Source organism: Bos javanicus, chromosome 17, assembly GCF_032452875.1.
Source record: "Bos javanicus breed banteng chromosome 17, ARS-OSU_banteng_1.0, whole genome shotgun sequence".
Taxonomy (NCBI): Eukaryota; Metazoa; Chordata; class Mammalia; order Artiodactyla; family Bovidae; genus Bos; species Bos javanicus.
The window spans coordinates 45,597,096-45,619,667 of NC_083884.1; the positions used below are offsets into that span (position 1 = coordinate 45,597,096).

The window sequence follows — 22,572 nt, forward strand, 5'->3', positions numbered from 1 at the left end:
CCCAATCCCGCCCCCACAGTACCCCCTCTGCCCTCCTACTCTGACGGCTGTCACCAGAGCCTGCACCAGGTTACAGGCAGTCTGACTGCCCCATCTCTGACCACCTCCCCACGGAGAGCCCTCCCAAAGCCCAGCGCTTCTCCAAAATGATGAAAAGGCTACTCTTCAGGCAGCCGAGTGGCCACACTGGCCTGTCCACACTTGCTGCTTATCCCAGAAACCAAGCACACCTGGGCATTTCGAGGAGAAGCAGGTAACCAGATTAGACGATTAGCCTTTCTCTTCACAAGCTGTAGCCCAAGTTCTCGTGTGGAACTCAAACCCAGTCATCCCAGTTCTCCCTGAGAGGCCAGGGTCTCTTTCAGCAGGAGGAAGAGGGGATGCCATCCGGACCCCACGACCCACAGCCAGCCAAGACCCAGTCAGAGGCAGCCAGTGAGCAGGAAGCACCGCTCCACATCACGCCACACACCTGCTGGGCTTCAGTCTGACGGCCGCCGGCCTGCTTGACGGCGGCGGCGCAGTGAACAGCTCCTCAAAGAGTTTCCGTGTCACCTTCTTCTTACCCAGCAGTTCTGCCTCATGGCGAGTCATTTTATTTTCTAAGCCAAGAAGATCAAAAATAGAAAGGTCCGTTTCCTAAGGAAAAAAAGAAAACAATTTTGTTACATGAGGCAGGAAAAAAAATGACTAGGAATCAAAGTGGATTCCAAACTGGGAAGGACAGGCCCTTACTGGCCATCTTTCCAAGAGACGCCCAGCGGGACTTGGTGTGCTCGGTTCCACTTTTTGTTTTTGTTTTTTGATGTGAACCATTTTTAGTCTTTAATGAGTTTGTTACAATATTGCTTCTGTTTTATGTTCTGGATTTTTGGCCATGAAGCATGTGAGATCTTAGCTCCTGACCGAGGACTGAACTCACAGTCCCTACATTAGAAGGTAAAATCTCGACCACTGGACCACAGTCAAGTCCCAAGTTCCCCATCAGTAATATGGGAGTGATGGCACGTGGTCATCCCGAGAGGCAGTGGGAAAGAAGAGGGCGGCACTTAGAGACAGAATAGACTCGGCAGAGGAGAGGAACGAGCCTGGGAAACGCTGGTCTAAGCAGACGGAGATGCTTGGTCTTGTCAAGGCGGGGCTGGGAAGAGACCCCAGTGTGCTGGTGTGGGTGCCGTGGGCATGTGGCATGTCTTTGTGTCCAGAGCCCTGGGGAAGCTTGCTCCATCTGTTCTTCTCTTGGGACTTTCTCACTCCCACCAGGATGGTGGGAATCAAAGAGGAGGGACAGCAGGTGTGGGCAAGGACGTGGAGACATGAAAGCCCTCATCCCTTCACACATGGATTGGGATGGGAAACTGAGCAACTACTGTGGAAAATAGTCTGGTAACTCATCTAAAGGTTAAACATGGACTCAACACATGACCCCACAATTTTTCACCTGTCACACATGTGCCCACGAGAAGAGAGCCCCACAAGAAGGGAGCCCCACATCCATACAAAACTTGTACATGAATGTGCACTCAGTGGCTAAAGAAGTGTAAACCACCTAAGTGTCCATCAGCCTGTGGACAGATGAACATAATGTAGTCCATCCAGACAACAGAGAAAAGAGATTATGACACATGATGCAACATGGACGAACTCTGAAAACACTACGCTCAGTGAAGTAAGCCACTGACGTGAACTATTTGGACCAGATGAATCCACAGGGTCAGACGCAGGTGGGTAGTGGGGAGGGGGAGGGAGAATGGGAGTGACAGTGTGCGTGGATTTTCTTTGAGGCAATGAAATGCTCTAGCATTAGTTGTGATGCTTGCACAATTCTATGAATATACTAAAACCAACAAACTGTACATTTCAGAACAGTGAGTTTTATGGCAGTGAGTTATCTCAACTAAGCTGTTTTGAAAATGAACACACAATATAAAGACTTCCATTCATGAAACATTTCCCCACCTAAGCAGTATCTTCAGGTAACCTGCTTCTGACTCATCTTTATCCTCACGGCTCAGGTCTTCTCTAATTCAACAAAGGACACATCCCTACGTTAAGAGTAGTGATCACAATGGCAGCACGACATCCCTCACACTAACTCACCATAAACTGCTCACCAACCGGCCCCTTCTTCAGACCATCATGTACATTAACTGACTCCTCACAAGCGCCTGGTGTGCTGAGGAGACCGAGGCCAACTGAGCACCCAAAGCCGCACCCCTGACGAGGCAGAGCCGGGACCTCCACCCATAACGATCTGGCCCCAGGGTCGTATGCTAAACCTGCACAAGTCTATCCAGGCCACAGAGCTGTTCCCGTTCCTCAGTGTACGTGAGACCTGATCCCTGGTCCTCGGAGTAGAGGCAGCAAAGGGGAACTCAGGCACCAGCCTGCCAGTGGCCTGGCTGGTGGTCAGGGCAAGCTCTCAGTCTCCCGTGTGGAAGCCAGCGTAGGAATGCTGGCCCCCGAGGGCACAGCCCCACCCTACTGACCCGTGAGTTCAGCACACTTGTGTTGGGAATCACCTGACCTAACCCAATCTGTTCTGTTTTAAAATTTGGGGTTTTCAAAAACTTTCATTACCCCCAAATTCAAACACAGAAAGGTATACAACTATACCTTTTTTGGTTAAAAACAACCAAATTTCCCCACCTAGGGATAGTTGTGTGTGTATGGTTAGTTGCTAGCTGTATCCAACTCCTTCCAACCCCCAGGGGCTGCAGTCTGCTGGGCTTCTCTGTCCATGGGATTCTCCAGGCAAGAACACCTGAGTGGACTGTCATGTCCTCCTCCAGGGGCTCTTCCCAACCCAGGGATCAAACCCAGGCTAGACTGTTTATCACTGTGCCACCTGGGAAGCCTTAGGTATAGCTACTAATATTTTAATAAAAAGACCTGGGTCCCCACCCCCAAATTACACCTATGAAAACACCCCAAGGGTCCTGCAGTTCTAAGTCCCGCTCTCCTTCACACACTCTGCTGTTGCTCACAGGCCAACAGCCAGGGAGGAAAACCCTCAAAGCATCCTTCACATCGTGGGCTCGCCCCTCGGGTCCATTCCAAAGCAGGTTCTGGGTCCAGGGCAAGGCCCATCACAAACGCCCTTGATGTTGCCCAGCATCCGGCAATGCAGAACACAGGACACAAGTTAGTGGACACTGATGTCCAGAAGCTCCTGGAACAGAGCTCAATGGAGACCCCTCTGGCACCCTCTCTGTACCTTCCAGAAGTCTCTGTCAAGCGCCTTCAGGACGAGCGAGGCGGAGCGGTACTGCAGCGGCCCTGCCGTGTAGGAGGACTCCGGGAGCCGGGGTGCCACCAGCCCAGGGTGGTTGCAGATCCGCTGTAGCCTCAGGAGGATGCTCAGCACGTCCACAAAGTGCCCACTCTTCAGCGCTTCCTGGGTCCTGCGCACATGCAGGAAGAGATAGGAGCATTGCCAGGGGTGCAAACATGTGCCAGCTGGGCTTCTCCCCGTCTGCTATCCCCATCTATGAACGCACAGCTGGTACATCCCCTTGACCTGGTGAGTAAATCTGCCACGTGCCAACCCACCTCCATGAGGTTGTGGTTCTGAGACTGGCTCACCACCCCATGAGAGAGGACGGGAGGCCAGAGAGCCAGGGTACGGGTTAGACGTCGGGGCACCCTCCATGGCATGCCCTCAAAGAGCAACAGGGCAGGTGTCCCAAAGAGCCCAGGGGTCTGTCTGGGTCGGGGAAGGAATGCCCTGACTCCACACGAGTCCTCTCACACTGGCGGCATGCTGTGCTCCTCCTGGGCCGGCTATGGGCAGAGCCTCTGACAGGACCAGGGAGGAGACAGGACTGTTGAGCCCGAGAGGAGCGTGGCCTCCAGCTCCAGGCACCTACCTCCCGAAAAGGAGCCTTCTAAAAGACCAGAGGAGGCCCTGCTCCGTGCGGGCAGAGAGGGTGGTGGGGGGCACACTCACCCAGGCTGCAGGATGACATCCTCGTACAAGGCCTTCTGTCGATTGGAGAGGCGGCACTTGAGGACATGCTCATATTTCTTCGTCAGCTGCTTCTCTACGTCTCTCTTAGTTCTCCGCAAAATGAAGGGCTGTGTCACCTGAAAAGAGAGAGCTCTCCATTGTTTCCTTTCCAAAAACAGTGTCACAGCCATGCTACGTCAGGGGCCCGCGGGCGCGTACCCGGTGCAGCCGGATGACCACTTTGTGATAGTAGTCCTGGTTCTCCTCGTTGGGGGCCTTCAGGGGGAAGTGCAGGTAGGGCCTGGAGATGCCGGGGATGAGGAAGTGCACCATGGTCCACAGCTCCAGGAAGGTGTTGTGCAGGGGCGCGTCGATGAGGAGCAGGCGCTGCTGGCTGAGTACAGGCGGAGAGACGACTCAGGGTGGGCACAGAATCGCTCTCTCTGACAATACTCAAGGAGAGGGACAGTGATCCTGTGGAGCCTGCACACACGCGTGCGCACACACAAATTAAGTTAATGAACTGAATTAGGCAAGAGCCTTGGGTCTCCTCAGCCCTCAAGTGCTGAGACAGAGGTGAGGGGGAGTCCTTGCAGCTGAAAGGCCATTTGGGGGTCTGCAATTCCCTACAGTTCCTCCAAGGAACCTTTACATCAGCAACACAGAGCACAGGGCACGTGGCAGGGGCAGTCAGACCTCTGCAGGGTGAACACGGCCTCCCAGTGCCTCTCGGTCATGCCCTTCACGCGCTGCATCTCATCGATGACCAGGCACTTCCAGCGCACCCGCGTGAAGGACGCGAAGCCCTTGAAGAACTGCTTGTAGGATGTGATGCAGATGTTGAAGCTGTTGGGCTCCGTCCACTCCTGCAGCACACAAGCCAGGCCTCACCACCTCCTCGGGTGTAAGCCGTCGGGAGAGGATTCACCACCACCCACTTACCCTGTCCCCATCACCGTCACTCCACTCTTTTTTCTTAATAATTTGCTGCCACCACATAGAAAATGGCTGTTTGTATTTTTAGGATCTTTTTTCTCTAGGAGGCTAAGGCCCTCGTGTGGACAAATTAAGAAACTGCTTTGGGGGCATTAACAATTGCTTTTGGAAAATACAATAGCACGCAGTATCCTGAAGTGGGGCTTGTCTTCATGGTATATAATCTTAGTGAGGGAAACATACATTCAGAAGCTGACAGGAAACACGAATAGCTATGTTGCAACTGACTACATTTAAGGTTTTAAAGAGCAGGAACCAGAGATCGTAAAAATAAAAAAGAAAAAGCCAAGAAGAGACACCTCAGAGAAAAACACTTTTTTAGTAACTACTACTCAACACAGTAGAGTTTAACCATAAGCCATATTTTTCTCTTCAATGAATAACTGATCTGGAACATTTACTTAGAATCTAGTACTAGAAACGACTGGGCAGAAAAGAGATACAAGTCCAAATCTGTTTCAGAAGCTCTTCTGTTTGTCACAAATGCTCCTTATAAACACGTCCATGGGAATTATTTATGGATTTATAATTCAGAACCCAGGATGCATCACAATTTCTCATTTCTGCCTGTGATAACCAACAGATTTATGGTTTAAAAGGATGGTAGCCCCTCCAGAGACCACCTGAGCTCTGCGGGGGGCGGGGGGAACCCTGCAGGCCAGTTTACTAAGTATGGTCTGTTGCTTTCGGGGGCTCCAAGTCCAGACAACTACAAGGTCTGGGGTCTCGCAAATGAGTGATTTACAATAATTATACTAACAAGCATATGCTAACACTTTGAAGTTTGCTTACTATAGAAATTAAGATACTTTTCTGTTTCATTCTTTTTCACGTTTAAAATAACATACCTGTCTCTTTGCCTTGAGTTCTCTATGGCTGCCAACATACAAGAGCGTTTTGAGCCCCGGACACCAACGCTTCAACTCGAGCTCCCACTTGAGTATGTTGCAGCTCCTCACAATGACAAGGTGAGGGCCCCAGTTGCCTACAAAGGAGACAGAAGTTTCCTGTGTAACAAAAGCCGTGTGTCCAGTCCAGGCGCCCAGCACTGTGCCTGGTGAGCAAGTGTGTGGGGGAGTCCAGGCACGACTAGAGCAGGCATCACCGGGGACGGAGGGCTGTCCTCCATCCTCCCTACAGAGCAGGACAACATGCTGTGTCTCCACTCCCAGCGCCGCCACAGGGCACACTCCACAGAGGTGCTGAAAACGTAAGTGCCCAGTAAAATGACAATTTATTCAAAACCATGGCCCACTAATGTAAGGGGGGCGAAGAACCCTCATCTACACAAAACAATGCTCAGAAAGGAAGAAACCTCAGGCAGGAGCCCTGAACCCAGCACTCGGCAAGCCTCGCTACCCAGGATGGCCCTCCGTCACCCCCACACTATGGGCGCTGGTCCAACACTCATGCTTATGACGGTTGCCAACTGCTAATCAGAACACACCCAAACCATCCCAACCCATCCCAAACCACACAGTTTCAATCTCATTCTCCAGAAAAGTAAGGTTGTTTAAATTACTAGAGTAATACACACATAAATTTCAACTCCTGTGCTATAAAATAAACCTAAACCAAGTTAAAAATCAGGAACGGCAGACTTGGAAAAAATACCTGTAATGCACACATCTATAGGCATAACAGCTCATATGCAAAGCATTATACTGATCCTTAAAAAGAATTATCCAAATGGAAGAAAATATATGCACACAACGTGACTGACAAAGGGTTAACATTCAAAACATATAAACAGTAACTTGAAGATATGCTCAGCGCTGCTCATCATTAGAGAAGTGCACATCAATACCACCACCTCGCTCTGGTCAGGAGGGCCATCATCAAAGAGTCCACAAGCAGGACTTCCCCAGCAGTCCACTGGTTAGGACTCCATGCTGCCAATGCAGCAGGCACAGGTTTGATCCCTGGTCGGGGAACGAAGATCCCACATGCCACACGGCATAGCCAAAGAAAAAAGTCTACAAGCAATAAAAGTTGGAGAGGGTGTAGAGAAAAGGGAACCCTCCTACATTGTTGGTGGGAATATAAATTGGTGCAACTGCTGTGGAAAACAGGTGTTCCTTGGGAGTTCCTTAAAAAGACTAAAAACAGAGCTCTACCACAAGATCTTGCAATCCCACCCCTGGGTATATATCCAGAGAAATCTCTATTAGAAAAGAGTGAAGGAAGCTAGGAAGAGAAAAACAAATATAACATGGCATAGTGTAGAATCTACAATACTGATACAGAAAAATTTATTTGCAAAGCAGAAATAAGACACAAACGCAGAGAACAAACATATGGACACCAAGGGGAGAAGGGGGTGGGGAGGAATGAATTGTGAGGCTGGGTTTATACTATGTATAAAACAGAAATTAAGGAAAACCTACTGCAGGAAAGGGAAGTCTACTCAATATTCTGTGGTGGTCTAAACGAGAGGAAAATCCAAAGCAGGATATATGTGTGTGTGTGTATATATAAAACATTCACTTCACTGCACAGTAGAAAATAACACAACACTGTATAAAGCAACTGTACTCCAATAAAAATAAAAAATATTAAATAAAAAAAGAAAGAACAGATACTGCATCCAATGTCCACAAAAGCACTATTTCAACAGTCAAGACAAGGAAGCAAAAAAAAAAAAAAAAGACAAGGAAGCAATGTGAATGTCCATCAACAAATGAATGACAAAGATGATGTGGTGTGTGTGTGTGGACACACACATGGGGACACACACACACATACACACACACACACACAGAGTGGAATACTACTCAGCCATAAAAAAGAATGAAATAATGCCATCTGCAGCAACATGGATGGACCTAGATATCATCAAACTGAGTGAAGTAAGTCAGAGAGAAACAAACATTATGTTATCATTTATATTTGCAATCTAGAAAGTATATATAAAAATATATGTACCCCCCAAAAAAAAATATATATGTACCCTGAAAAAAATACTAATATACATATAATACTGAATCACTTTGCTGTACACCTGAAACTAACACAATAATGTAAATCAAATATACTTCAATTAAATGAAGAAAAAAAACCAGCCAAGAGGAAAATGAACAAGCAAGTGAACTGAAATTTCAGAAAGGACAGGAATTCCCTAGCAGTACAGTGGCTAAGACTCCGTCAGTGCTGAGGGCCCAGGTTCAATCCCTAGTCAGAAAACTAAGATCTCATAAGCTATGTGGCAGTCAAGAAAGAAAAAGAGAGAGAGGAACTTCACAAAGGAAAAGAGACAAGCAGACAGTAACTCTGAAAGGCAGGACTTTACAAGTATAGAAACGCAAACCAACCCCAGTGGCCCTTTCCTCCCAGTGAAAAACAAGATTTTTTTTTTTTACTAGCATTTAGCATATTGTTCCACTTCTGGAGAGGAGCAGAGTGTCCACAAATGTGTTTATGAACATGTCTGTTGACACTTGGGCGAAACAGGGCAGGACTCGCCCCAGACTGCCCTGAGGGGTCACCACTGGGGGTGGAAGCAGGTGCATGTGGACAGCTGCAGCCTGTTGTTTTACTTTAAAAAGAAAAGAAGGTGGTGAGTTTATGAGCAATTTTAACTGTGTGAACTTATCAGAACCCCCTCACTCAAACTCTCTTGGAGCTACCCCACTACTCTTGAGGAAGTGGCAAACAGTTTTATGGTTACTCAATGATGCGCCCAAGGACACTGGGCCCCCTGGGGTGAGGGCAGACAGGGGAGCCACGTCCAAGGTGAGCCATCCTCGGTCTGTCCCGTGCAGAAGTGGGGCAGGCAGCAGAGGTTCACCCACCCACCCTTCAGAGCCCGCGAAGACCTGCCAAGCACCTGCCTCTGCTCCAACTTGTCAAGCTTCCCAGTAGCTGGACCTTCAGTCTGCTTCCAGCACCAAGGTGCCTGAGTGACTCCTCCAACACTAGCAGTAACACAAACCTGTAAGGAGGAAGACCAAGGCCCCCACCCAGCCAGCAGACGGGCCTTCCTGGCTCTGTACCCTCCAGCCACCACACCAGCCTCAATACTGCCCCGTGGACACACCAGCAACTCTTTCAGCCTCTGCACCCACCACCCCACCTCCCCAAACCCCGCGCTCAGGTGGCCACGGCATTCTCAGGCCTCTGCGCAAAGGCCTTGCGAGGCACACGTACACAACGCCAATATGCCGCATCCGCATTCACTGTGCACCCCTGTGACTACGACAGTACCTGGAATGGGGCAGGCATTAGGTAAGCACCTACAGAATGAATAACTGAGTCACTTGTTTATTCAAATAATGAAATAAAATCCCCTATTTTTGGAAGTGTATGTTGCTTCCAATTTCACGCTATTATAAATATAATAAGAAACATTTTTTTCAACCAAACAAGAGAGGAAACATGGTAGCTTTTCTATGTTGAGATAATTAAAACCAATTTTAAAGTACTACACTGAACACTTTGTGGTACTGGGTCAAAAGCAAACCTATTAACACAAGAAAAAAAGGTCCCAAAGTTGATTCACTTGTATTAAATGTAAGCTTTCAAAACTAAGGGCAAGGCAGAATTATTCACCAAGGACGCTAAGGTAACTGTGTCAGAATCCAGAGGGGCCACAGAGGAAGAAACTACTCCTGGGCTGAAGGAACCTCTATCCAGCAACTCAGGATATCAACTCTTCCAGCTCAAGCAGTCCCGCCCTGCCTCTAAAGCGCTGACACACAGAAGGGTCCCTGGGAGTTGACTAAGTGCTGGAACACGTATGAGCTTCTGCTGCCCTCCATCACTCCACCCCAGGTGCCAGCAGACCCTTCCTTTGGGAGAGGAAACTCACAAGCCCCCGTCCTGGTTAGAGACATGGGCACAGACTCATTTGTAGCCCTGTGGTGAACAGTGCCAAGCTGAACTTCCGTGTGAGTTCAAAGAGCCAAGGGCTGAGGAAGTGGACATTTAGGGTAAAGGGCAAAGCCTCCTGTGGGGGCAGCAGACACCCCGACCCTCTGCTGCTGTGCAGATGCTGAACCCTCACAGGGCTCCAGGCTACTCCCATGGAACCCTCCTGGGAAAGAAGCCCTGTGGGTGACAGGATCCAGCAGAGAGACAGGAAGGCAGCACTAGTGATCTTAGCAGGAGGGCCACTCCCCAACCAGCCCAGGGGCAGACTGCAGGGAGCGCCCAGGCGAAAGGATTCACAGCAATGAGAAGTAGCACAGAGGCCCTGCTGCCCGCTCTGCCATCCACACGAGTGGGCGGCAGAACCCTGGAAGTCACAAAGCCTCAGCCACAGCCGGCTGGATCCTATGTTACATTAGACTTAGAGAACTTGTGAGTTACTCGATGTAGTATCTATTGTGAACGAGAGTTTTGTTGGCTCCAGAGATGAGTGCTTCTAAGCCCTGTTCCCTCAAGTCCTGGATCAGAGTGTAGAGCAGAAAAAAGGAACTGAGAAAAAAGGCCTCCCCCACAACCCTCAAGCTAGATGTACCACTCACGCTTCAGTCTCAGCAAATACAAACTATTTAAACAATGATAGGCTCTTACCTTCGTTACAGGCTAGGTGAGCAAAAAAGGCAATGATCTGCACTGTTTTCCCAAGCCCAGCTTCATCTGCCAATATGCCATTGAGATTCTTGCGGTAGAGCTTGGCCAGCCAGTCCAGGCCGATCTTCTGGTAATCCCTGAGGGCGCCATACAGCAGGGCCGGGGCGTTCAACTTCACCTGTGGGGCAGACGGGCCAACACACACATCTCAGGAGAACCATTACAATTCTTTCTCCAAAGTGAAGTCAGAGCAGTCACAGGATAAGCCTACTGGAAGGCCATAAAGGTGATTCACAGATAACAGAAAAGGAAAGATCAGTGATTGTTTTTCCCGACAACTTCTGCCGCTGGGATGAAGAGCTGGTTTAGAAGGAGGAACCTTCCCCTCACAGGGATACCATCCCTCACAAAGGGCGCAGCCTCACCGCGGTGCTGATCCGAGCGCTGCCCTTGGGCAGGATGGCTTCAGCCACAGCGGTCACTTCCGCGATGTCCCTGGTATGAGGTTTCCCGACAATCACTCTCTCTGCAGCTTTAAACTGGTCCATGATGAAGAGCGAGTCGATGAGAACCACATCCTTCCGGCTCTCCCGGTCCCCTGGGCAGTCTTCCATGTCTGTGATCAACAGGAAAATGGGATTTGTGGGATCAGAGATGCTGTGATAGTATTATGAGCCCACTTAGCATGAAAAGAAAAAGAAATAAAAAAAAGAATGAAAAGAGAAGGAAAAGAAGAAAAAAGAGAAGAGAAAAAAGGAGTCGACAGAACCCAAATACTTCAAATACAGAGAACGAAGCAGCAAGTTTGTTTTTAATCCACTTTTATACAGCTAACAATGCTCTCCAGATAAACAGGTACAAACTCTTACAGAGTCTGGAGGAGCACTCCGGAAGGCCACTGGGTGAAGCTGGAAAATGTCTGCACAGTGTTAGAGCTAGTACCACTCACAGACTCACGGCCTCTAAGGGTTCAGTAACTGCCCCTCTGCCATCAAGAAAGGAAGGATCAGAAGCATCTAAGTCTGGGCAAGGGGGCCAGCAGCCCCTCCTTAAGTCCAGCTGCAGCGAGGGGTCCAGAAGGCCTTATATCCCCACAGAACTCTTCTTGGCTCCTCCCTCGTCCACCACCCGCCACAGGCAGCCAAGTCTACCAACCAGAACAGGTGGGGTGAAAACAAGAAGTAGACTCTATGGGGCATAGTCTGTGAACCTGCTTGGAACAGTCAATAAAAGTCAGGTAAAGCCCTTAAAATGGGTGTGCTAAATTAAACAAGCATAGTGCAGCCTGGATAAACATGATAACATCTAGGTGACATACAATCTAGAGAAGACTGTTTCTACACTGTTCACAACTTGATCAAACGTTCTGATAACTATCCCAAGTTGACCAATAAAAATAAAAAGCACAGAATTTAATAACACTATCAATGTAAACTTTATATTAAATATATTTCAACTTTTTCTTTCATCAGACTGAAGTAAAGGTAATTCTTAAACTCTATTTTAAGTGTCCTTCTTCTGTTTGGTATTTTGGCTTTTGTTTTCAAAGCTGAATTCTTCAAATATGTCAAGACAGACCTTCTTCTTCACTTGTCTCCTCACTGTCAGGCTTAGGTTGGGGCCACTGGAAATTTGGCAGAAAGGCACCTTCATACAACTTCATCAAATCGATCAACGGTAATTCAGCTGGAAAGGATTGCAGCAAGAAAGATTATTTTACACAAACAATGTCAGCTGGGAAGAAAGGCCCTTTGGGAGAAGGGCCCTTTCACACACAGTTGACCTTGAACACCTCAGGGGTTGGGGTGCTAACTCTGCAGAGGAAAATATGAGTATAACTTCCAGCCCTCCTTGTAAGAGGTTTCTTCACACCTGACCAACCATGGATCGCGGAGCATTGTAGTCTTTACTATTTACTACTGGAAAAAAAAAATCCACGTGTAAGTGGATCCACGCAATTCATACCTGTTGTTCAAGGCTCAACTGTATACTCCTTTCCCTGGCTTTAAAATAATTCCTTAGGAAAAGTGTGTATTTTCTAAAAGCACATTTATTTTAAAAAAGCTAATAATGATTGCCCATTACTGATACAAAGTATAAGGCATTTTCTTTATAAAGTAAGGTAAGAGTCTTTGAAATGAGAAACTCAACTTTTGTTCATAAAAGAATACTCCTAAAATAACCCAAATACAACCTAATAAATGTACATAAAACTTATAGATTAATAAATGAAAACATTAAAATATTACTAATGGAAATAATTGGTGGAGATGACACATAAAAATACAAAACATCAAATAAAAGTCACGAGTAAAAAATGTTCAAAAAGGATGATTAAAGATTATTAGCCTTTTTGTATAAAGAGCTCACCCTAATTGATCAAATAACGCAGCAAACTAAAGCCCCGGCCACAGTGGGCAAGGGATATGGAGCTGTCACATACAAAAAATAAAGGGCTCATGAAGTATTTAACTGAGCCTCTCCAGATTGGTCCTCCATCACACCAGCAACCATCTTAAAAACTGTAATGCTGGACCAATATACGGAGTCAAATACTCTCAACACTGCAGGTGGTGGTATAAACAGGCTTATTTCTCTGGTAACCAGTATGAAAAGCTGAAGGGCTTTAAATGTCGTGCCCTCTAATGTCATTATTTCCCAATTCCATGGGTCTGTCTGGGGAAGTAACTGGAAACCAGGACTTCAGGTTCATGTTCAAACACAGTTCCACATGGTGTTACGATAAAACAAGGCAAAGAACACTGTGAGCTAGGTATCTGTGACACAGAAGCTTTTCTGAATATTTATTGTATGTCAATAAAATTGGTAGTCAAAATAAGAAATGCCACAGAGAAGCACCCCAAAAGAGCAGTAGGAAAGGCACTATCTGTTTAAGACTTAATATTCTAGTGACAGATTTGCTCACAATTTAAACTATTCATCACATGGGGCTGACAGGTAGATATGTGATAAAGCCAAGCAGAAGAAATCATGGAAGAGAGGTGGTAGGTACATGGGTGTTCATAATAAGGTTCTTTACTTCTCTGGTTTGTCTGAATGTTTTCGTAACGAAATACAAGGAAATGTGCATATACATCATATGATGGCTATCAAAGTAGGAACAAAAAAGGAGAAACAACTGAAAAACTACTTCATCAATTAGATAATTTAGTAAGGTGTCTTGGAACAAACTTAATTCATGGAATCAACAGTTTTCACACATAAAAACTAGCCTGAAGACATAATGGAAGAAAAAAATCCTACTCAGAAAGTATTTCTATACTTCTTTAGATAGAAAGTATTTTAAATACTTAGAATTAAAGTTTTAAAAAATTCACGTCTACATAAAGAAAGTGCTGAAAGTTTTGTGAAGGGCGTGAGAGGAGACTCAACCAGGAAGAGGCACCCTGTGGATGGATGAAGACACGCCCCCAGTGACACCATTCATGGCACTCACAGGCTGGTCAGCTTCCCCCAGTGGTCACGGCTAACCAGGGTGACCACCAGATGGCTTGAAATGACAGTGAGTAGCTTATAAGGCTCCACTGTAGGAGATACAGACGCTCATGGACCACCTCCTCTGGGGAGACCAGCCTCCATTCCACCCTGTTCTGGGGACGCTAGAACAAACCCCCAGAGAAGTCCCAATGTGAGGGGACTGGGGCTCACCTGCCAACAGCCAGCCAGCTAGTTGTGGGTGGCCGGAGGGGCAGGGCACAGACCGGAAACTGGGCCTGCTGATGGCTGCATCCCCGCAGGACCCAAGCCAGAAGCACCCAGCTGCGCTGCTCCCAATTCCTGCACTACAGGAAGTGGTGGAAGAGCTAAAACTCCAAGTTAACACAGACTCTACCAAGTCAGGGATGCACACGAGAATGAGAAAGAATGAGAAAGGCCTACAAGAACATAAGATAAGGTGAAGCTCAAAGACTAAGAGGTGAAACAGAACACTGAATTTGAACCAGTCATGACCAACCACCACAAGTTACTGTCTTTCCAGGTGAAAATGCCCCTCTCAAGTCAAGAACAAGTCAAAGGCCAGGGAATTCCCTGGTGGCCCAGTGGTCAGGACTCCACGCTTTCATTGCTGAGGGCCAGGGTTCAACCTCCAGTCAGGAAACCAAGATCCCACAAGTTGTCCAGTACAGCCAAAAACAACAAAGACAAGCCAAAGGTGTCCACCATCAACACTTTTGTTGCTACACTTTTTTGCAAGAATGGTAATAAAAGGATCAAGATTATAAAGAAAGAACGTTATTCTCTGGGGATGAAGAGGTTGTATACATACAAGCAACATGAGAATTCAGCAGTGTTGCTGGATTTAAGATCAACAAATAAAAATCAACTTCATTTCTTTACACCAGCAAAAAAATTAAAATGTAACCTTAAAAATACACCATTTTTTACAGCTTTAAAAAATATATTGCACCTAGAACTAAATCTAACAAAAATATACAACCAGAAAACATTAGTGGAAGCTATTTAAAGAGATCTATGTAAATGGAGAGACTATTTTGATCACAGTTTTAAAAAGCTCTTCATAGAGACATGGTTCTCACCAAACACCCACTAACTCAACTACATTTACACCAAAATCCCTAATTGGTTCTCTGAAACTTGATAAGTTGATTCTGAAATAAGCCCCAAATAGTCAAGGCTCTCCTCAAAGAAGAATGAGGCAAAAAGCCTGACCTAGCTAGACCTCAAGAATTATTATAGGGCTTCCCTGGTGGCACAGTGAATAAAAATCTGCCTGCCAAGGCAGGGGGCATGGGCCAGGAAGATTCCAGACGCTGCAGAGCAACTAAGCCCCTGGGCCACAACTACTGAACCTGAGCGCTAGAGCCCCTGCTCCGCAACAAGAGTGGCCATTGCAGTGAGAAGCCTGCACACCACAAAGGGCAGCCCTTGCTCGCTGCAACTTGAGAGAAGTCTGTGCGGTGATGAAGATGCAGCGCAAATAAAAATAATAAAAAAGTAATTTTAAAAAATAGTATTATATAAAAAAAGAATTACTATAAAGCAAGAACAATCAACAGAGTGTAGTATTGGTATAAACCGACCGATAAAACAATAAAGGTCCCAAAAAAAGCTGTGCATATCAGGAAACCTAATATCTGAGTTGACACCGGGCATCACTGGGGAAGGATGGCTGTTTCAGATGGCACTGAGACAATCTGTAATCCATTGGCGGGGGCGGGGAGAAACACTGCACTCTTATTTCACACTAGAGACAAAATCAACTTGTGGTGAATGAAAAGACATCAGTATGAGGGCAAAAAAATTTTAGACAATACGGAAAGACATCCTTTTGATCTTGAGATTAAAAAAAGTTTTTTTAATCAACACTGACAAACTCAAATGCACTAAGATTAAGAACACTGATTTCTCAAAAGGCATCACAAAGAGAATGAAGACCCACCCCAAACCAACTGGAAAAAGGTCACTACGACAAACATCACTGACAAGGAAATGTGCCCAGAACTGGTGAAGAACACCCACCGTGAGTACAGGAAAGAAAATGCAAAACCAAGCTGGTAAAGATAGCGGTAAGAAGACACTGCACTTCGTGGGTAATGCTCCCCGCCACCACAGGATGACAAGAACAGGTGCTCCTGAGACGTGGGGCCTGAGACAACCGCTCTAACTCTGACGGGGCACCACCTCATGTGTGCATACCTCACAAGCCGACCCTGCTACCCCAAGCAGACGCTCCCGCACGTGCACACAGGAAACACTCGAATGATGCACACAGCACCGTCTATCAGGACAAATGCAGGGGAACCACCAACACCCCACCAACAGTACAACCTACAACCCGCGACACAGGCACACACCCAACACTTCAGCAGTGAGAATTAATGAACTTATAGCAACACAGGACCACAGGGGACAAAAATCGGCAACAGAACTGGAGAAAAGCAAGCGGATGAGCCTCCAGAGTGGTTCTGTTTATACAAAGTTTCAACATACAAGCAAAGCTGTAGGTAGTTTAGGATTTACGTGCCTAGAAGGGGTAAAATGGAGCCAAAGAAATGATAAAGGCAAGTTTCAGGCTGGCAGTCACCCCTGGGAAAGGTTACCCCATACTCTATCCAACCCTGGGCAGTGTGGTTGGCTACAATGAACGCAATATATTTGGGCTTTTACACCTTACTCTTAAACGTTTATAATGGCTTAAATGCTCAATAGAGCACTTTCAGTAAGCTGCTCAGGCCTACCTTCTTTGGCTAGATTAGACAGCTCTGTTTGGTGATCCACGACCCCTTCATTTGCTTCTTCCTCTTCAATCGTCTCCTCCTCATCTTCCACTGAAATGTCATCACCAAATGTCAGAGAGAGAGACTCCACGTCAGCTTCTCTTCAGCTATTCATGAAACACTACAAGGCTCCAGAACTGTTTCACACAGCTATTACAGAAGTTAAAACTAAGTCCTAATTTCTAAGGTTGAATCTGGAAATGACAGTATATATTAAGTGAGCAAAAAACCAGGGACCATGCTTTATACTTTCTCTTCCTTTTCAGGGTGTGAAATAAAGCCTGGTTTTTCATCACATGACAGACCTTATTCAGGCCAAAATAGGAAGCGACGTGGAACTTCTTGTCCACCTGCAGAGCCCACTACAGAAAAATCCATGAGCGCTTTACATGGCGTCACTGCAAATTCACCATCGCCATTTTGGAGGCTCCAGCTGAAAATTCCTGGAGCTCAGCTCCTGTCCTGCACCCCTGCCCCGGAATCCTGGCAGAGAAAAGGCCACCAGCACCCAAGCGGAACTCCACCCACCCTCGGGCCACTGCTCCATCTGAACTGAGCCCTCACGACAGCAGGCCTTTCTTCCCGCTAACTCCTCAACACTAACCACCTCTCCTCCCTACAAACAAAAAGCATGCATCTGTGGTCATGCACGCACGTGCACGCACACACACACACACACACACACACACACACACACCATCCAACACACTCTCTCCTTCACAATCCAGCTCTTCACTTCTTCACTGCAAAATCCCCACCATCCACCAAGGCATCTGGCCCCCAAGAGCACAAGCCACTGAACCACTGACTCTTCCAGGCAGGGCCATACTCGACACCCTGGTGGCACTGAGCGAGCTCTCTAGCTGCGCTGTCAGAGAGCCCTCCCGACAGCCAAGAGCACCAGGAGGGGGACAGACCTTCATCATCAGTTAAAGACGTACTCGCTTTTCTTTTTCTTCCAGATATTCCCGAATCCTGAAATGCAGAACAAAAATCGTTAAGCGTGCAATCTGAAAACACAGAATGAGAAACCAAAGCAGAGATGTCTATTCAACATGCACTTAGAAGAGGTGGGAGAGGCCATGACAGGCGTGTCCACATCAGACACGGGAAAGGTGCGGAGGAGGCAGAGGAGGAGGGAGACTAAAGCCACACCTGCTGTGTTCAGCGTGTCTCCCCAAACCACCAAAGTAACACCCAGATGAGCCTAAAGCTATGAGGAACTTGCTTTATGCCCAGGGGAGACTGATTTCATAACGCAAGAGAACATTACTCATGTCTACGAGTTTCTCCAGACACAAGTAACTCTACTTTGTCAGGCACTGTATTTCACTCACACCACTTCCATCCTCTCACGCAGTGACATGACAGTCCCAAACTTACCAGAAAGTTTTCCGGTAGTACATCAAGTCCCTTAGGTCTCAACTCTTTTCCTAAAGAGACAGGTAACATGATTCGTTTTCACTAGGGCTGTGAAGGAGGTGACGTTCCTCACACAACCAAGGGCACCTCTGCTGCGCCCCCTCCACGAGAGGAGAGGGCAGCAAGGGCGAGGCCCGCCTCCCCTCCAGGAACACAGGGCGGCACAGTGCCAGCCCCACCTCCACACACGCTCTCAGCTTTCAGCACCGATGCTTCTGCAGAAACCCAGTCTCCCATCTGGCAAAGTTTCTATTTCATGATTTGTATGATCTTAGAGATCCATGCCTTTCAGCAGGGACCACCTCTTTACCTCAGTTTCCTCATCAATAAAAGAGAGAAACTATCCCCTCCCCCAGTGAAAGCTACCCCCTGGGTGGCCAGTGACCAGGCAGCTACTGTGAAGCAACATGAGAGCAGTGAGACAGCTAGAGATGGGGGCCCCAGGGGTCAAAGCCAAGGGAGTTCACCTCACTGTCCTCAGTTCTGAGAGCCTGCCGAAGCTGACCTCCCCGTGGGCATGGACTCACACTAGCAAATCTCAAAAGAACTGAAATGCCAGGACCAGGCTGCTGAAGGAAGATCTCCCTGGGCAGGCTCCACAGGGGGCCACGATGTCACAGGGAGGTGATGAGCAGAGTCCAAGCAGACACAATCCACAAAAGGGAAGACTTTTTAAAAAGTAATCATACCTTTCCGGGAAACTTTCTGTAAATTTAAAGCCTTTTTCCTTTTTTCTTCTAATTCTACTTGTAGTTTTATTTCCACGACCTAAACGCAAACAGTTAAATAAATAAGCGTGCTATTAAGGATGTAAATTATAAAAGTTTCATATATGAAAACATTAAAATTTGTAGACCAAAAGCCCAGCTGTCCAACCTCACTTCAGATTACAGCTGATGCTTGAACAACATGGGTTTGAGCTGTGCAGGTCACTGGTGCACACAGATGTTTTCCAGGGGTAAAGCCTACACAACCGCACACTCGGCGGCTGGCTGAACGTGACAACCGCACACTCGGCGGCTGGCTGAACGTGACAACCGCACACTCGGGGGCTGGCTGAACGTGACAACCGCACACTCGGCGGCTGGCTGAACGAGTAGCCATGGACCCGCGGACACAGAGGGCAGATGATGAGTTGTACGCAGACTTTCAATTGCATGCGGAGTTGGTGGCCTCACCCCCATGCTGTTCAGAGAGAAATGTTCAATTTGGTACTCTTTAATTACAATGTATCAGCTGCATCCTGCCCAAATTCTGTCAGAGGGTAAGATGAGAACTGTTACAGAAAGACAGACAGAGGAGCCATTCTGGAAGTATGAACCAGTCTTTAGTGACCTGCATGTGTGTGCTCAGTTGCTCAGTCAGGTCTGACTCTTTGCAACCCCTGGACTGTAGCCCGCCAGGCTCCTCTGGCCATTGAAATTTCCAGGTAAGAATACTGGAGTGGGTTGCCATTTCCTACTCCAGATCTTCCCGACCACAGGTCAAACCCATGTCTCTTGCATCTCCTGCATTGGCAGGGGGAGTCTTTACCATTATGCTGCCTGGGAAGCCCTTTAGTGACCTGCAACAGAGGTCTGTCTGAAGGGCCCCTCACGGAGGCTCACAGACATCACACAACGTGCAGATCGTGGCCAATGGGGATTTTGATGCACAAACAGAAACAGAGAGGGAGAACCAGGTATCTTAATAAGCCAACAGTCCAGAGGTGCCACAGCAGTGCAGGGACCTCGCCTTTCTAAATGACACTTGGGGCTCTACCCGTGGGATTTCTCCAGCACAGAGTCAGGCATGGTTCAGAAGCCTGCCTTGTCAACTCTGACACAGTCTATGATTCCAAGACCCCATCAAAATTTCAGAATTTACCTGTTCAATATTTGACCAAAAGTACTCTATTTCTCTAGCAGTTGATGCAGCTATTCGCCTCAATCGGTTCTGTTCTTCTTTCTTCCCCCTTTCCTCCCGAAGCTTCTTCTCTTCATGATGACGAGCTACAGTTCTGACAAGCTAGTAAACAGAAGTTCAACAACTGTATGTTGTGCCCTGTGTCATGCCATCAGAAAAAAAGATGTGCTAAATTTTCTTAAAATCTTCTCAGCGCATAACTGCATGTAATTCACAGAGAGACGCATCCTCACCTGCACGCACAGCAGAGGAGAAAAGCTTACTCCAGCAAAAATGACTGCCAATGTGCTGCTTAACTGTCCTACAAGTGTTATTTTTACCAAGGACACATATTTTTCTCTAAAATGGAGTATGATACTGTTATTTTCTGAAATACCAAAGAACCTGATTTAAGACCCTTTAGATTCACACCCTGCTGTTATCCTCATGGACTCAGATTCTCTCTACCAAAACTATGTGGGGAAAGCAGGGGTAAGAATTTAGAGGAGGGATGTGGACAGTCTGGCACACAAGACCAATCTCAGTCCTGAAAGTATACGAAATATGAATCTAATCCAGAGGAAGAGACACACAGCAGTGGAGGGAGAAGCACCTGGCCTGGAGCTACACACAGGCACACAAGGACAACTGCTCTGTGCTCTAGGACCTAAGAGCCCTAGAAACTTGCCACCTTCTACATTGCGAGCATCAGCAGTAACACCTCCCAAAGGTTCTCCCCCAGGCTGCGTGCCTGCTTTAGGAACAGAGAGAGGGAAATGAAGTCTGAGGCAGAAATGGAGAGAAGCTGGATGGACAGACTAGGCAGCACGGAGCAGGGAGCCTGCCAGCAGCCCTAAGGCCAGGCATGAGTGCCTGAGCTGCCCTCCAGCCAGCTGGCCTCTTCACCCTCCTACTCTCAAGCCTGGATCTGGGGAGCTGAAGGCACCCTCATGCCAACTGTCAGGTGAAACTGGCCAGAAAAGAAACTAGATGCCAGGACAGAACTGCAGCAGAGGAGCCGGGTCTGTTTCCAGCAGTCCATGCTGGAGCCCTGAGGACAATCCTCAGAAAGGAATGGCAGAGCAGGTACTCTCTAAACAACAGGATATTCTTCATCCACATCATGAGTCAAGAAACCCTTTAGAGACTGGGGCTGGGAGACCTGCCATGTACAGCACGTTCCGTCCGTAACACCTCCCAAGGCTGCCTGAGAACTGTGACTGCCTGTGTCCCAAACCTACCTTCTTAGCAGCGGCCACCTTCCACCTCCTCTCCTGGGCGAAGTCCGTGGCCATCCACTGCATCTCCTCTAGCAGGTAGTCCCAGTGCGATTTGGGCCGTGGGGCCTCCTGAAGTTTGGGCAGCCGTCGGAGGGACCACAGGCCTTCCTTCCTTAAATCCGCTATGCGCTGATGGATCTGGTTTTCCTGCAAGGAGCATCCAGCACACAGTTGAGGTGCGTACCACTAATTCACACTGAATCTACAATCCTGCCCCATCCCACACACATGGGGCCGAGTGCCCAGACCAACACTCACAGCAGAGCACTTACACGTAACTGCTTAGTCACCCAACAAACAGTAAGCACCAACTAAGTGCAGCCTGCAACCTGCACTGGCCTGGGCAGGCTCCAGCTGGCTCTGAGCGCTCAGTCAGCACCCCACCTCTTGCCCACTCCCCACACCCAAACTGTTGACACCGGCACAGAAAAGACCTTCTCCACACCAGACTACCTGCAGCAGGACAGGGCCCACCATGCAGTTGTTATCTTGGTTTCTCCTGATCACATACCTCCGTCAGTCATCCTGACCATCAGGGGCTTCGTTTTAAACTACTGCCCCCTTAGAAAGTAAAATCAAATGCATTCTACCAGCTGGGCTCCACACTACAATCTTCCCAGGCACTTACCAAGGCTATTTGTTCTGCCAGCTTATCCTGAGAACTGTCCTGGGGCGGGGCAGCATTCTGAGCTGGGCTCTGTGGTTTTGGGGGTGCCGACACGGCTGCCCCCGGGGCGCGGGCGGTGACTGGAGACAGTGACTTGTTGGTTGCCAAGGAGGGTCTATTCACCGGGGAGGCGCGTGCAGGTGAAGGTCCCAGGCCTGAGCCACTGGCGGGGGCAACAGTCGAGGTAGTGGAGGTGGAGGGCGGGGGCCGCAGGCAGGACTGGGTGGGGTCCACGGGCGGTCTGGTCGGTGCCACTGTCTAGCAGGGGAAACAGGGCTCAGTACTGCACCCGGAACCCACAGGCCAGCAGAGAGGCACACACCAATGCACCCTCTCCCCCGCCACGAAACCAATCACAAAGCCCATCCGCAGACCACGATAACAGGCAAACTAAGCCATGTCCACAGAAAAGAAGTCCTGTTTGTCCACAAAACCACATTAAGGGCTCACTGTAAACTGTGCTTTCACATAATGTCTTATCTAAGGTTTTTTACCTTTTTCCAGCTTTTACTGCTTTTTTTCAAATAATTTTTTAGAATTTTTAATTGTATATAGTTCTCCTTAATTGAAAAATATCAAATTCTGAAGGGCAAATACAAA

General features: G+C 47.9%; 1 protein-coding gene across 15 annotated transcripts in view; it reads right to left on the bottom strand.

Moving 5' to 3' along the window:
• Positions 1-22,572, bottom strand: part of EP400 (E1A binding protein p400) — a 106,226-nt gene that overhangs the window by 46,468 nt on the left and 37,186 nt on the right. For 14 of the 15 annotated variants that reach the window (XM_061384467.1, XM_061384465.1, XM_061384464.1 and 11 more), the window contains 16 exons: positions 21,934-22,230; positions 21,267-21,452; positions 20,008-20,148; positions 18,831-18,909; positions 18,103-18,152; positions 17,637-17,694; positions 16,681-16,770; positions 12,038-12,145; positions 10,885-11,075; positions 10,460-10,637; positions 5,794-5,930; positions 4,646-4,815; positions 4,169-4,343; positions 3,950-4,086; positions 3,218-3,404; positions 473-639 (listed from right to left, as the gene is read on the bottom strand). In XM_061384467.1, coding sequence (XP_061240451.1) covers positions 473-639; positions 3,218-3,404; positions 3,950-4,086; positions 4,169-4,343; positions 4,646-4,815; positions 5,794-5,930; positions 10,460-10,637; positions 10,885-11,075; positions 12,038-12,145; positions 16,681-16,770; positions 17,637-17,694; positions 18,103-18,152; positions 18,831-18,909; positions 20,008-20,148; positions 21,267-21,452; positions 21,934-22,230 — 2,351 coding nt within the window. The remainder of the gene's footprint in view (positions 1-472; positions 640-3,217; positions 3,405-3,949; positions 4,087-4,168; positions 4,344-4,645; positions 4,816-5,793; positions 5,931-10,459; positions 10,638-10,884; positions 11,076-12,037; positions 12,146-16,680; positions 16,771-17,636; positions 17,695-18,102; positions 18,153-18,830; positions 18,910-20,007; positions 20,149-21,266; positions 21,453-21,933; positions 22,231-22,572) is intronic. The other variant, XM_061384461.1, reaches the window with a different exon arrangement.